General features: G+C 39.5%; 1 protein-coding gene across 1 annotated transcript in view; it reads right to left on the reverse strand.

The window, feature by feature from the left end:
- Positions 1-17,500, reverse strand: part of gad2 (glutamate decarboxylase 2) — a 32,914-nt gene that overhangs the window by 12,151 nt on the left and 3,263 nt on the right. The window contains exons 5-13 of the mRNA XM_026944833.3: positions 14,218-14,308; positions 13,128-13,240; positions 11,495-11,610; positions 9,652-9,731; positions 9,470-9,524; positions 8,798-8,914; positions 2,700-2,764; positions 693-771; positions 413-562 (exon numbers count right to left, since the gene is read on the reverse strand). Coding sequence (XP_026800634.2) covers positions 413-562; positions 693-771; positions 2,700-2,764; positions 8,798-8,914; positions 9,470-9,524; positions 9,652-9,731; positions 11,495-11,610; positions 13,128-13,240; positions 14,218-14,308 — 866 coding nt within the window. The remainder of the gene's footprint in view (positions 1-412; positions 563-692; positions 772-2,699; positions 2,765-8,797; positions 8,915-9,469; positions 9,525-9,651; positions 9,732-11,494; positions 11,611-13,127; positions 13,241-14,217; positions 14,309-17,500) is intronic.

Here is a 17,500-nt window from a genome sequence, read left to right on the forward strand (position 1 = left end):
TTCACTCTATCAAGAGACAAAGTGACGTTTGAATTAGTTCTGTGTTCTATGCAAATTAGGGATGTAGCTTGTATTACCAGAATATTTAGCATGTAACATAAATCAAAAAATTAATTTTTACACTGATTAGAACATAATTTAATAGCTTGTGTTAGCTTTAGAAGCTATATATAGCTACTGCAGTTTCTTATTAGAACTAAAAAAAAACAAGAGACATGACTTGCTGCTTAGTAGTGTGAAGGTTGAGTAAGTTATACATAGGTTTCCATTTTTTTATTTTTAAACTTAAAAAACTAATTTTAAACGGCAAAACATTCAGTAACTAGCTAACAGATGAACCTAGTTTTAACCTAGTTTTGATCTTGTTTGTAAGAAATGATCTCCCTGGCTAAATCTCGCTGTACGTCTGTACCTTAGCTCGCCACATGAGCCAGAGCTTGAAGATGTCGACGTGGCGTCCGCACTGCAGCGCCTTGTCTCCGGTGTCGTAGCTCAGGTCGTAGTGTTTGTCCTGCTGGAACAGGTAACACGCCTGCATCTGGTTACAGCTCTGCATCAAACCCTGCAACACAGCAGCAACAACACAGAGGGAAAATAAACCACCAAAATAAAACACAGTCACTGAAGAGGGAGAGAAGAGAGATGTTGCAATGACGTTTATTTATTTATTTTAACCAAGCCTCACTCCTCACCTCCTCTCTGACGAGCAGAGCCGAGCACTGCAGGGGCACGGCCATCATCTTATGAGGGTTCCACGTCATGGAGTTCGCCCTGAAAGTGCAAAGTGCAAAATACTAAGAGAAGTGTTTTCTAGCTGTGCATCAGGAAAGCATGTTCAATGTCATTAGATTTTCATTTAATTAAATCAAACTTGATACAACTCTTTCAAATTTGACTCATTTAACATTTAATTCAATTCAATTTCTTTTTATATTCACGAGAATTCAACATTCCAGATTAAAAAAATTATTCCCAAACCAGTTTAGCTATTTGGGATTTTTCTCTGTGTGCTCATGAGAGTCAAAGACATTAATAAATATTAAAATATTTCTAAAAAAAAACAACAACAAAAAAAAAACAACAATTAATGGACATTTTATTATTATTTGTATTATTTTCCAAAATTGTTCCAGATCTGGAAAATGCAACTGAATTTTCAATAATTTTTTAGTGGATTTATTATTATTATTATTATTATTATTATTATTATCTTTCGGGTTGCTTTTGCAAGACTTTTAATTATTATATTAGTCATGCCACTAAAGAAATCTAATGAATTAAATGAAATTGAATGGAATTAAACTCATGGTTAAATGGTGTTGTTATCTTTTGCTCTTCAGATTTCCAAACCCTAAGGAGTATAATTCAGTAATTATACGCAAAATGATTATAATAATATTCAATTATAAGGAGTAGGATAGAAAGCATGGAATTTCCCATGGTTCTTTGGAGTTTAATAGACAAAACAACAAAATGTCAACGAATGTAAGACTTACAGCAAAATCCTAATATAGATTAATAATATTATCAGAATTGAAGGTTAGATTTATCTTAAATCCTTTCAGCTCAGAGTGTGTAAGTCAGTCCATTAACCCGTGTGTCCAGCTACAAATAGTCCACCACTCACACGCTTACAGTAAACGTTTTCTTGTCACATGAGTTGAATTACGCATTGCTTTTGTTCTCCTAAAAGTCTCGGAGGTTAAACATGCTGCACGGCCGCAGGCAAAGACTTCTCAGGAGGTGAGAAACTCAACATCAATCGTTTGACAGCAAATCAAGCCAGATTTCTCCCTGAGGCCCGAGACTGCAGTGATGCAGATTTTTATTCCACACACGTAAGCTATAAAGATAACGTTCATGTCAAATCCAATCGTGTTTAAAAGCGACAGAATATCAGAGCCTGGTCCTGGACTAAATTTCACTGTCAGTGATGATCTTCTGCTAAAAATAGTTCTTTACAGTTCAGCTCGAAATGTACAATTTTCATTAAAGGGTTAACCAACAATAATTCTATTTAAGAATATAACCAAGCTCAATTTCTATTTTAATGAAATAAGGAATAATGGGTCCTGATTTATTATTATTATTATTCATATGTTTTCCTTTAACAGTCCCGAAGTGTTTTATTCCTCTTACACCACAGCAATTTATAATTAGATTACAATTTCTAATTTTATCCTTTTACAGTTACATTTAACGTTTTCCACAAAACAAGTTAGTTCCTGTTCTCACTTGCATTACAGCACTCGCAACAAAGCTGTTACAAAGCACTGACACTGGAGACTCCTTCCACGAAATGGTACAAAAACAGCTCCTCAGAGAAATCTTCAGCATATCAATGTTTATATGTTTTTCTTTCTTAAACAACAACACTTTTTTTTAGGTTTTTTATTATCATGGTTTGATTATGTTGAGCATCTGCAATACAAGTCCCTGAATGAGCTGTTACTATAGAAACAATAACATATTAGAACTAGTACATTAATATAAACCTGTGCTTTACGTTACAGCTGGAAATACTGTCCAAGCCACTGCTATAGAAAGTTCAAGAAATCCACCGCACTGTGGTATAAAATGCACTAATACTAATCCACCATTGACTGCATGTGTGTGTGTGTGTGTGTGTATCTGTCGTAAATGTAGGGAAGAGTTTATGATTTATAGTGTATGGTCTACGCAGTGAAGGCAGTTCTGACCTCTCGACTCCGTTGAGTTTCCACCTGTGTTTCCGGGACATGAGCATACTCCCTCCCCAGGCGCCCTGCAGACGAAAACCCAGGAGGTTAACACACTCCAGCACACGGATAACAAGACTGCTTAACACAGCGCTACCCTCAACTCCCAAATGTGCTGTCTGAAGGTCACAGCATGCATTAGCCTTCCTGTCCACAGCTCAGGACAGTTTCAGTACAAACTAATCCCCTTATACACGTTCTCCAATGCATGCTAATTTATGAGTCAATAAATGAAATGATTCATTTATTTATATGTTTGTTTGTTTAATGTTATTATTTTTGCACTGTTCTTGCCGTTTGCTCACAAAAATCATTTTCAGGACTTATTAAGATTTTTCAGAACTTTTCAGTCTCATTCTAGTTTTTAAAGTTCATAAAAAGATGCATTTCTTCAGAAAATAAGTGAACGTCTAAAAACAATTGTTTTAAAACTGAAATGTGTCATATATTTACTTTATCAACAAAATACCCAAAATTTTTCCCAATATATTTTCCCCAAATAATATCAATATATTCCCAGTATAACTTTTCCAGGTCTGTCTGCTATAGAGCTTGGAAGCTGAGGAAAGTATTCAAACATGAATTTCATATCTTCGAATTATAGACACATCACGTTTTTCCTGGACTGTCTTTAATAAATTTACATGTTTACCTATTTTTTGGACTTGCTAAGTATAAGATGTCAGATTTAAAAAAAAATCAGAACCCTCAATACAAATCCTAATATTAAAAATCATTTTATGAATTATGAATTTGGTCAAAGGTGAATCATCTAGGATTGCCATCACAGGCATGGTGTGCGTGTGGCGGATGACTGTGATTGGCTAAATGCTGCGTTAAACCACTCTGAAAGCCTCTACTTAATTTATTGAAATTTTGGGATTTGTATTTAGGGTTTTGAATTTTTAAAATTCGATATCTTAGGGTTCTGATTTTTTAAAAAAATCTGAAGTCTTACCCCTAAGAAATAAAAATAAAAATTTGTCTATAATTATATTAAACAATATTTATATGTGAAACTCCACAACCTGCTGATTCTTAGAAAAGTAAGTGTTAAGAGATTGTTAATTGAAAGTCACTCTTTGAAATTTGAAAATGAATTTGAAGATTATGTAAAAATAAAGTAAAAAAATAGAAAATCAAAGGCTTAAACCTGGATTTTCCCTAAATAACCAAGTAAACTTTGCCATAAAAAGAGTATGAAAGGGTTTAATGCTTGAAATGACATTTTTTCTTCATTTAAATAATTCCATGTATAAACAATTCCACCACTTGGCTGATGTAAAGCCATGACTATGTGCGTGCACGTGTGTGTGTGTGTGTGTGTGTGTGTGTGTGTGTGTGTATATGGGTCACAACTGCTGAAATGGCCACAGGGCACAAAGCCCTGCCTCACCAGTAAAATGAGGCAATAAACAATTGTTATTAATCTCATTGGTCTCCAGAGTATAGAGCACACACACACACACACACACACACACACAATAAGAGTAATAGCTAGTAATTGGTAGCTATTAAATTTAATTATTCCTCCATGGTGAGTCATTTATAACAATCATTTCACCCCAAATAAAAAATATTAAACTATATTAACAACTTTATTTGTAATAAATAAAAATATTTATTTTTAGAAACAGCATTTGATCATAATACAATTTCTGTATAGCTGAAGTCATAATTTATCTGATGTCAAAACAGACAGGTTTTTTTGCTTTTTTTTTTTTAAATTCTGCCTTCCAATCTGCGATGAAAGCCAATAACAAGCTATATAGCAGAAACAATATTAGTGTCTATCTATCTATCTATCTATCTATCTATCTATCTATCTGTCGATCTGTCTATCTATCTATCTCTTTTTTGTTTGTTTGTGTTTTTCCCCTTTGTTCATTTATTCATTTATTTATTTTCAACCTGTGCTTTTACAATGCTTTCTCGTTATTTTATAAATGTCCCCACAAAAAACACAAAAACAAAGAGAGATAAGCATTTTGGTTTCCTTCTGAATTTATACTAAGCTAGGAGGTGAGTGTTCTTCATCAAGGACAATGCAAAACAATCCAAGATTTAATGTAATATTGAGGGTTTTTTTTCCACTGAATGTGAATCTGTTTAACAGTCACCAGAGCTGAGTTCAGGGTCATGAGAATGCAACAGGATGTAGATATTTGGCAGAGAGTGTGATGCAGTGATGATGAGCCAGCAGTGACAGCACAGTTGGAGCATTTCACAAAGCCTGCACATCAAATGTACTCTCAAAACATAGACACCACATCATAAAGTGATCACATCAGCACACAGTCACCACATCAGCACGGTCGGCAAATCAGTACAATCACGGCATCAGCACGGTCACAACATCTGCACACTGTGACCACATCAGCACATAGTCACCACTTCAGCACACAGTCAATCAGCAGTCACCATATCAGCACAAAGTCTTCAAATCAGCACAGTCACCACATCAGCACACAGTCACCACATCAGAACCTGGTCACCACATCAGCACACAGTCACCACATCAGCACACGGTCACCACATCAGCACAAAGTCTTCAAACCAGCACCCAGTCACCGCATCAGCACAGTCACTACATCAGCACACCGTCACCACATCAGCACACAGTCACCACATCAGCACAGTCACTACATCAACACACCATCGCTGCATCTGCAGTCACCACATCGACACACTTTCACAGTCACCACGACAGCACCCAGTCACCACATCAACACAATCACCACATCAGCACACAGTCACCACTTCAGCACACAGTCACATCAGCACACAGTCACCATGTTAGCTCAATCACCGCATCGGCACACAGTGACTGCATCAGCACACAGTCATTGCATTACAATACAGTCACCGCATCAGCACTCAGTCACCACATCAGCACACAGTCATTGCATCAGCACCTAGTCACCACATCAGTGCGCAGTCAACGTTAGTGCCCAGTCAACACATCAGCACACAGTTACCATATTAGCACAGTCACCACATCAGCGAACATTCACCACGTTAGCACTCAGTCACCATATCAGCACACAGTCCCCACATCAATGCCCAGTCACCACATCATAAAAGTCACATCAGCACACAGTCACCACATCAGCACACAGTCACCACATCAGCTCACAGTCACCGCATCAGCACAGTCACCACATCAGCACACAGTCACCACATCAGAACCCAGTCACTGCATCAGCACAGTCACCAAATTAGTCACCATGACAGCAACCAGTCACCACATCAGAATAATCACCACATCAGTCGCCACGACATCACCCACTCACCACATCAACACAGTCACCACATCAGTGCAAAGTCACCAAATCAGCACAGTCGCCACATCAGTCACCACATCAGCACCCAGTCACCACATAAGCATACAGTCACCACATCAGCACACAGTCACCAAATCAACACCCAGTCACCGCATCAGAACCCAGTCACCGCATCAGCACACAGTCACCACATCAGAACCCAGTCACCGCATCAGCACACAGTCACCACATCAGAACACAGTCACCACATCAGAACACAGTCACCACATCAGAACACAGTCACCACATCAGCACACAGTCACCACATCAGAACACAGTCACCACATCAGCACACAGTCACCACATCAACACACAGTCACCAAATCAACACCCATTCACCACATCAGCACACAGTCTCCACATCAGCACACAGTCATGACATCAGCATTCTGTCACCGAATAAGCACAGTCACTGTATCAGCACACAATCATTACATCATCACACAGTCACCTCATAAGCATAGTCACCATCAGCACACAGTCACCACATCAGCACACAGACACCACATCAGCACACAGACACCACATCAGCACACAGTCACCACATCAGCACACAGTCACCACATCAGGACACAGACACCACATCAGCACACAGACACCACATCAGCACACAGACACCACATCAGCACACAGTCATTACATCAGCACACAGACACCACATCAGCACACAGTCACCACATCAGCACCCGGTCACCACATCAGCACACAGTCACCACATCAGGACACAGACATCACATCAGCACACAGACACCACATCAGCACACAGACACCACATCAGCACACAGTCACCACATCAGGACACAGACACCACATCAGCACACAGACACCACATCAGCACACAGACACCACATCAGCACACAGACACCACATCATCACACAGTCACCACATCAGAACACAGTCACCAAATCAGCACCCAGTCACCGCATCAGCACACAGTCATTACATCAGTCACCATGACAGCACCCAGTCACCACATCAGAATAATCACCACATCTGTCGCCACGACATCACCCACTCATCGCATCAACACAGTCACCACATCAGTGCAAAGTCACCAAATCAGCACAGTCGCCACATCAGTCACCACATCAGCACCCAGTCACCAAATCAGCTCACAGTCACCACATCAGAACCTGGTCACCACATCAGCACACAGTCACCGCATCAGCACACAGTCACCACATCAGAACCCAGTCACCACATCAGAACACAGTCACCACATCAGCACAGTCACCAAATCAGCACACAGTCTCCACATCAGCACACAGTCTCCACATCAGCACACCGTCACCACATCAGAAGACAGTCACCAAATCAACACCCATTCACCACATCAGAACACAGTGACCACATCAGCACAGTCACCACATCAGAACACAGTCACCAAATCAGCACACAGTCACCACATCAACACACAGTCATGACATCAGCACCCAGTCACCACATCAGCACACAATCACTACATCAGCACACAGTCACCACATCAGCACCCAGTCACCACATCAGCACAGTCACCACATCAGCACACAATCACTACATCAGCACAGTCCCCACATCAGCACCCAGTCACCACATCAACACACAGTCATGACATCAGCACCCAGTCACCACATCAGCACACAATCACTACATCAGCACAGTCCCCACATCAGCACACAGTCACCACATCAGCACACAGTCACCACTTTAGCACACAGTCACCACTTTAGCACACATTCACTATATCAGCACACAATCACCAAATCAGAACACAGTCACATCAGCACAGTCGCCACATCTGCACACAGTCACCACATCAGCACAGTGACCACATCAGCACACAGTCACCACATCAGCACACAGTCACCACATCAGCACAGTGACCACATCTGCACACAGTCACCACATCAGCACAGTGACCACATCAGCACACAGTCACCACATCAGCACAGTGACCACATCAGCACACAGTCACCACATCAGCACAGTGACCACGTCAGCACACAGACACCACATCAGAACACAGTGACCACATCAGCACACAGTCACCACATTAGCACACAGTCATCGCATTACAATAGTCACCACATAAGCACACAGTCACTGCATCAGCACACAGTCACCACATCAGCACACAGTTACCGCATCAGAACACAGTCACCACATCAGCACAGTGACCACGTCAGCACACAGTCACCACATCAGAACACAGTGACCACATCAGCACACAGTCACCACATTAGCTCAATCACCACATCAGCACACAGTCATCGCATTACAATAGTCACCACATCAGCACACAGTCACCGCATTACAATAGTCACCACATCAGCACACAGTCACCGCATAAGCACACAGTCATTGCATCAGCCCCTAGTCACCACATCAGTGCACAGTCAACATGTTAGTGCCCAGTCAACACATCAAAAAGTCACATCAGCACAGTCGCCATATCAGCACACAATCACCACATCAGCACAGTCGCCATATCAGCACACGATCACCACATCAGCAAAGTCGCCACATCAGCACAGTCGCCACATCAGCACAGTCGCCATATCAGCACAGTCGCCATATCAGCACACAATCACCACATCAGCACAGTCGCCACATCAGCACAGTCGCCATATCAGCACACAATCACCACATCAGCACAGTCGCCACATCAGCACAGTCGCCTCATCAGTCACCACATCAGGACACGGTCACCACATCCAAACACTATTCCAATAACAGCTACATAACTTTGTACTCACATCCACGTGCATCCAAATGTTATACTTCTTACAGATGTCTGAGATGGCAATCAGAGGATCAAATGCTCCGTACACTGTAGTTCCAGCTGTAGCACTCACAAAGAATGGTACATAACCCTGAGAAAGAAAGAAAGAAAGAAAGAAAGGATGAAGGATGAAACAAAATAAAGAAATAAATTATGAAAAAGAACAAAAATTCAGTGAATAACAAAAGAAAACAAATGAAAAAGAGAATAGAATAGAATAGAATAGAATAGAATAGAATAGAATAGAATAGAATGACGTATCATTAAGAAAGGAAATTGAATAGAATTGAATGACAAAAGACAGAATAGAATAGAACAGAATGGTAAAGGAAAATTGAATAGAATAGAATAGAATGAGGAAAAGGAAGAGAATTTAATTGAATAGAAGAGAATATAATGCAATGATGAATAAATGAAATAGAATGATTAAAAATAAGGAATAGAATAGAATAGAATAGAAACAAAGAAAGAAACAAAAGAAAGTCAGTTAGATTTTATGGCCACATTAACGTGTGTAACAGATCCGAAGATTACGTCAGTTAGTAAAGGTCAGATAAAATGCAGACTGATGAATCAGACTTAATCCATTTCTATAGGTGTGTGCTTGTGTGTGTGTGTGTGTGTGTGTGTGTCAGACTTTCATTACCTTCTGCTTGGCCTCCACTATCCTCCGCTCCAGGTCAGAAGGGATCAGCTTTCCCCTGTCAGAGACAAAAGCACCATTTTACTGCCGCAGCCATGTGTGATTGTCATTAAGACATGTGTGAGTGTATTCCTCAATTCTCCAGCCATGCACAAAAAACAGCACTATGGAATATCCAGACTCACCTCTCATCGGCTTTGATACAAATCACGCTCTCTGTTCCTATTCCAAGAGCTGCAGCTCCCTTCTTGATCGAGAAGTGACTCTGAAATGAAGAACAGAGTACTTTAGTCAAAGGTTAGAGGAGTTCAAATGCTACAGCAGTCTAGAGCATGTCTAGGTCTCAAACCTACAGCCTGTGGGCCAGGACCAGACCAATAAAAGAAATGAATAAAATTACCAAATGAGCCAAATGAAATTAGAATCTCTATTTTAAATTGTCTTGTGGACCGAATTTGCATTGCAACTGCACTGAAAGAGTTGAAAAAAGAGCTTGTCTGTTATTCCAGAGAAGAAGTGCTATAGAGCAATAAACTCAGGGCCACGAACTCAGTCAGTGACAAGATGTGCTAATCATCTGCGTATCTTCAATAACAAGCTAAAAATCTGATGCTAAAAATCTGATGCTGCATATCTCTTTCGAAAAAAAAAGTGGGCACAGAGTTTCAAGAAGAAAGAAAGAAAGAAAGAAAGAAAGAAAAGACTAACAAAAGAAATAAAGTATAGGATAGAATGATGAAAGAAAGAAATAGAATATGGAATAGAATGATGAAAGAATGAACATATAGAATAGAATGACAAAAGAAAGAAATGATAGAATAGAATAGAATAGAATAGAATAATGATAGTAAGAATGTGTACAATAGAATAGAATCAAATAGAATAGAATAAAATAGAATAGAATAGAATGACAAAAAAAAGATAATGTATAGAATGGAATAATGATAGTAAGAATGTGTAGAATAGAATAGAATCAAATAGAATGACAAAAGAAAGAAAGTATAAAATATCATGGAATAGAATGATGAAAGAATAGAATAGAATAGAATAGAATAGAATAGAATGATGAAAGAGCTAAAGTATAGAAAAAAATGATGCAAGAAATAAACTATAGAAAGTGTAGTATAGAATAAATTAGAATAAAATAGAATGATGAAAGATAGAATAGAATAGAGCAATAAACTCAGGGCCGTAAACTCAGCTACTGATTAAATGATCTAATGATCTGCAGTCACAGAGAAGTGTTTTTTTTTCCAAGCTTTCCAAGAAAAATGGACCAGTTCCTACTTCTGTACTGAGGTAAGGAGAAAATCCAGTGTGTTTAATGCTAAAAGAATATAACGTGGTGAAACTCTTAGGAATTGCAAAGGCAGCTGAGAAGAGTGTAAATAAGTGAGTTGCTCGCAGGTCTGAAAAAACAGTGATCAGATTTTAATCATAGCTGAGACATCTGTGATGAAGCTGTTACATCAAACTAACTGACTGCGTTCTGAGATGCTTTTCAGCTCACCATGGTTGCAAAGAGTGGTTATTTGAGTTACTATAGCCTTCCTGTCCGGTTATTCTCCCCTGACCTCTCTCACCAACAAGCCGCATGATGAGTGTTTGAAGTGTAATGTGGCCTAAAATGGGTTTGACACCTGTGCTTTAGAGCATTGTGTTTGCAAGGCAACAAATATATTTGGTGCAAATGAAATGGCAGCTAGTGCACTTATCTGCTACACTGAAGGTCAGGATTAACTTTGACTGTGGCATTTCACAGCAGTACTAATAAAGAGAGTGCTGCTAAAGTGGTGTGGCTCTGTTTATAGAGACCATTACACAAAATAGAGCTATCCTCCATTACACTGGTGTGAAAAGCACTAGCAAAGTGCATGTCATTTTTTTTTTTTCCAAAAAGGCAACAATAAAAATCAGCAGCTGCACTTGTAAGCTGACATTTTTTTAACCGTGATATGGTGCTCTGAATCCTCAAAATAAAGAACTAAATAATAGAAAGAGATGAAAACAAGATAAAAATGGCCGTACATGCTCGGACGTGAAGGCCACCAGCTTGGGCACTGATGACATCCCTTTCTCTTTGACTTCAGGAAACATCTTGTAGCGAGCCAGCAACATGGCGTACATGTTGGAAATGGCGCCACCTGCAGGAAGACGATGCATTTCAGTCACACATCCAGACTGCACTGAGTTACTCTCCTAACTGCTGCAACTGCAGTGTCTTTCGTTGGCCTGATTCTCCTCGGCTTATTTTTGTCATGCTACGAGTGAGTCTTACATATTAATGAGGTCCTGTAGCACTGCAGCGATTAGGGAAACAGAGCATGAAATGTTGTTTGCATTACATTACATTAGTGTCCACAAGCTGGACTGAGGCAACTATGATCTTCTGTTTGCCTGTACAAATGACTGCAGTGCCCTCCATTACATTACCACAAGTTAATGTTGGTCTTTGTTTAAATTTGAGCTCCCTTTAAGCCTAGGCATGTCTCGACTCGACCATGGCTCCACCACGATCCATCAAGATACAAGGACACGTACATCAAGAACCTTCTGTCCTGAAAGCCAGGAGGTGAAATGAACAGCTGAGTCACTGGGAGTCTTCAAGCTAAAGCTGGTTCTAGACTGTATGAGAAGATCCTGATAAAATATTGGCTGAATTCTACAGACTGTGTGATAACATGTTTTCTCCAAGTCAGATTATATGATTAAGATCCTTATATCAGATATCATCAATCAGCATGATCCTCATGCAGAAAACAAGCTCGCATTCTTCAAAGTGAGTTTGAGGGTGTTCATTAGCATGTTTTGCCATCACCACTACCGTATTTGTAGCTGTCCCCTGAGTTTGCCATCATCCTATGCCACAGTCCTATTGGTGGATTTTAGTTGAACATCATAGCAATGCTCAAACAAAGAGATTTTAAGCCAAAATTTCTAACAGATCTTTGTTTTCAGCTGTCTTTGGTCAATTTCTGACAGGTCTTCATCATCAGCTGTTACAATTGTACTAAACTGGCCACTAGTGAGCATGTCACATTATGTTTTTTTTTTTAACCAGTCACCTGCCAATTCCCACCCAACAGCTGGCTGTATGACATACTAGAGCTAACAACTGGAAATGGTCAAGGCGATCACATGATTCACCTGAGACACATGAAGCTAGCCAAACACACCTTTTCAAACTGTTGCTCATGCTGCATCACAGGGCAGTGTAACAGCAAGATTCTTGATCTCCCAATGATAGGGCAAACGCTTTCAGTTGGACCCCTTTATTATGCATTCTAAAGCCACCGATCTCAACTCACAACCAAAGAATTATTCAGTAAAATATGGCCAAAATACATATGATGTTCTTCACCAAGAACTATAATGAGCACTAGTACAAAAAAAAAAAAGAAACAAAGAAACTTTACATGTTTTGTTCGTGTACTGAATCACTGGACTAACTCCTCTCTAACAGGGTTTTAGCTTGATTATATTCTTAGACCCTGACCTAATTATAATACCATGAGGATACGTTTCTGATGCACACTACTAAGCACTCCTGTAAGGTTCTCTGTTTAATGTTTTATATATAAATAGAAATATTAAAGCTGCTTTATCAAAAATACACACAAATACTATATCAGTGTCAGTCAAAAGGCAGGGTTAATCTTACCTGGTGAGAAGATGCCATCCCCTCGACCATCTTCCCAACCAATGATCTCTCTCATCTTCTTCAGCGTGACGTATTCCAGCAGGACAAACACAGGAGCCACCTCATAAGTAAACCTGTACATCACATCACATGACCCAGTCAGGAAAGATGCACTGTGTACAGAGTACCATTGCTGACATCTCTACTTTATAATAATAATAATAATAATAATAATAATAATAATAATGATAAATGGCCATGACTTATTAATACATGGGAAGATGTTTTTTAAGTAGTGGGAACAACTTAATTAATTTGAAGTCATGACGTAGTAATGCAATGAATAAAGTAATACATACAGTATTAATAAAATGTGATGTGTTGTGACTGCAAAATGGCATGTGCAAATATATACAGAATTACTAACCACCACAAGTTGCCCTTTATTATTAATTACTATACATGAAATCTTTTTCCCAGAATAAATTGTTCATTTTATGTAAGTCTGTTCAGATAAAAATAATGATTAAAGAAATGCAAATATACAAAACAACTAACATCTCTTTCATTTGCAACTAGAGCAAATAGATTATGTCAATGATTATACTTTTTTTCATTTTAATTAACATGTTTTTTTAATCTGCTTATTATTACGTTCAAATTATGCAGTACTATAAAAATAACTTAGATATAAAAAAAATAAATAAATCAGAACGGCCGCATTAATATAAACCTGCGATTTGCATTTGATTTTTTCTTGTTATAGAAAATTAATCAACACTTTTGACCAATCAGAATCCAGAATTACTACATTTTAAAACCTGCTACTGAACAAAAAACCCACAATCAATTTTTCAATTTTATATAATTTTTGAAGTATAAAATTCCTTCCTCTTCCTTCTTCATTAAGAAAAGAGCTGTCACATCTACAGCTTTTAATATATTACCATTTTGATTAGCTTCAATGAAACTCCATTTTAATTTCATTTGAATTTTCTTCCCTGAGTACTGGTGATAAGGGAGCGATGGAGGATGGTCAGGGTCGATGCCTTTCATTTCCATTCTTTTCAGTTTAGATCTGAGAGAAGGTCTTTTTTTGGTAGGAACTCACATGTTGGTGTTGGCGGTGGAGGTGAGCCAGTCAGCAGCGAGGCCGACCATGTCTAATCCGGTGGAGAGCTGGTTGAAGTACCTGGGGTGAGCTAGAAATAGCCAGAAGAATGAGAATAAAATTAAATTATTGAATCCTTCATGGACTGGTGATTTCTTCTTTTTTTAATCTGCTGTGTGAGGTTTCACTGACTGCTGGATTTCTACTGGTGGTAGAATGAAGTTCCTGAAGGTCACACTGCAGCTTTTCAATGTCAACTGGCTTGAAGTTGTATGTAAATGTTTTCCTAGACTAAACTGAACTACAATTTCCCACCAGATTTACAAAAATATAGCTGATTTTCTTTGTAATCCTGTCTGTTGATAAATGCCAAGGAGGTTGTAAATTACCAAGCAGGTTCACTGTACAGCTGATTTACATTTAGCCATGCCCCATAAAAGGCAAAGCTCAGAGAGCTGGAAATAATAAAATGACAACTAAATGACTGAAAGAGCATGTCCTAAGTGTGGTGTGCCTTTCCTCCTGTTAAAGGGTGCCATTAATTTTGTCCTAATTGAATGGCTAGTCTTATATGGCTTCATTTATGGATCCCCTCACTAATATGAAATGACAGAGTTTCACAAAATGCTCATTAAATTGGTATGAAATTGAAAAAAATAAGTGATTTATACTCGACAGCATAATTTAATATAAAATTGCTATAAATAAAAACTCATCAACAATCATACGATTTGGAATCAAGCCAACAATCGAGGTTTGCATTAGTGAGTCTCCTTATACGGAAATTTACACGAAGTCTGGAGCGAACATCCCAACTAGCTGGATTTTCTTTAATACCACATTTGTTATGTAAATACTCCTGCAAATGAATGTCCATCTTGATAAATGAAGCCCACTGTCATTGCTTTTCCTAAAATGCTAGAGTTCTCTTAATTTTTTCTTTTTTGCTCCAGAGATGATGGAAGCCTCGCACTTTTCTGACATAAATAATTAAAAGAATTACAAGTAGAATCGCAGCAGCTGCTTGTCTATGGATTGTGAGGTTTTTCTGGTGCAGTAAGATTTAAAATGCATGAGCTTCATAAGAAATGTGAAGTCAAGTGACTTGTGGCCAAGTCACAATTTGTGCTCTGCATTTAACCCATCCAAGAGCGCACACACACACACCCCCAGAGCAGTGGGCAGCCTTTTTTGCTGCAGCGCCTGGGGAGCAGTTGGGGGTTTGGTGCCTTGCTCAAGGGTCTCACCTCCATCGTGGTATTGAGGGTGGTCATTCACTCCCCCCACCTACAATCCCTGCCTGAGACTCAAACCCACAACCTTCAGGTTCACCTTCAGGTTGCAAGTCTGACTCGCTATCCATTAGGCCACGACTGCCCCCAGAAATCAGAATCTGGCTTTTTCATATTAGTCATAGATAGCAATGAAGGAAGTTTACGAGTTAATCTGGACAGATGGGAAATGCTAAACAAGATGCCAAGGTAATAGTAAATATAGCTTAATTTATCATCTTGCGTTTAGAGATTAACACAGTCTTTCAGTGTTAGCTAATATTAATTTACATTAGTAGCTTTTCTAACTCTAGCTAGCTACGAACTAGACTAAAAAAGTTATTTCTTTCTAAATATGTTATGATTTCTGATTCTCTTTTTTTTTGATGCACCAAATGAACATATAACATGGTCATGTGGTAAATCTAGTAGTTGCCATGACAACCCCTCAGGTATTGGTGACTCTGTTCATTGCTAACACAGAGCACTGAAAGACTAGCTATAAAAAGTTAACAAATTCATCACTGATGCACATCAAATGAACACACATCTGTTAATCACGTTTGATTGGTGGCCAGTTGCTATGGTGAGAGGCCCACCAATCAGGATTGAGTATCGTTCTGCCTTTGTTGAATCTGATACAACACTGTTTTCATGACAAATTTCAAGAAAGAAGGCACAGTCATGTCTGAAAGTATGTTGGAGAATATCCAGTGCGCTCAGGAAATCCCACAATGCATTGCAGTGACTACTATGGCTTTTAAGGACTGTGCAGTGACAGGTACACTATACCCATAATGCACTGCACCATTTGTAAAGAATTGACAGTAGGACACTATTCTGGGTTTTTACAGGCATCAACCTATCATAAAACCTTACCTTGTTAAAGCACATTTGATTGGCTGCCAGTTACTATAGTGAGAAGCTGACCAATCAGGATTCAGCATTGTTACCTCACTCACTCACTCACTCACTTACTCACACACTATTTCAGTAAGTGCTGTATCCGGGTAAGGGTTGTGATGGATCTGGAGCTTATACTGGGAACACTGGGTGTGACGCTGAAGTAAATCTTGGATGGGAAGCCAAACCCAGACACACACAAACACACACACACAAACACACACACACACACACACAAACACACACACACACACACACACACACACGCACCACCAGCAATTCAGAGTCACTAAACCATTCACTGGATTGTTTTTAGGAAGAAACCAGAGACCCCAGAGGAAACCTAGTTGAGATTGAAGTTGAGGTGGCAATGCTACCCCTATCAATCAATCAATCAATCAATAAAGTGCAATTTAAATTAATTTGAATTTAAAAGACAACCCTAATGGACTCCAGACATGCTGTACTAATTCAAACACCACCATCGCGACAGTGTTTAATTACCAAATTAACAAATCCACCATCTATCCAACTGATAACTTTTACTAATCACAGGTCATTAAGCCAACATTTGCTCCATTTCCCTCATAAAAGAGAAGATAAATAAAGTAAAACATTCAACACTCAAAATTATTCTGATGGGAAACAACACGGTCACGTGACCCTCCCTCTGCAGACACCCTACCCCATACCTCCCCAACCACTCCCACCCAGCCACACACACACACAGCCACACACACATACACAAACACACACCCACACCCACACCCACCCACCCAACCACACACACACACAAACACACACACACACACCCAGCCACACACATACACACACACACACACAAACACACACCCAGCCACACACACACACACACACACCCACCCACCAACCACACACACACACACACACCCAGCCACACACACACATACACATACACACACACCCACACCCACCCACCCAACCACACACACACAAACAAACACACACACACCCACCCAGCCACACACACACACACACACACACACCCACCCACCCAACCACACACACACACACCCAGCCACACACACATACACATACACACACACCCACACCCAGCCACCCAACCACAC

The sequence above is a fragment of the Pangasianodon hypophthalmus genome, chromosome 1 (assembly GCF_027358585.1).
Source record: "Pangasianodon hypophthalmus isolate fPanHyp1 chromosome 1, fPanHyp1.pri, whole genome shotgun sequence".
Classification (NCBI taxonomy): Eukaryota; Metazoa; Chordata; class Actinopteri; order Siluriformes; family Pangasiidae; genus Pangasianodon; species Pangasianodon hypophthalmus.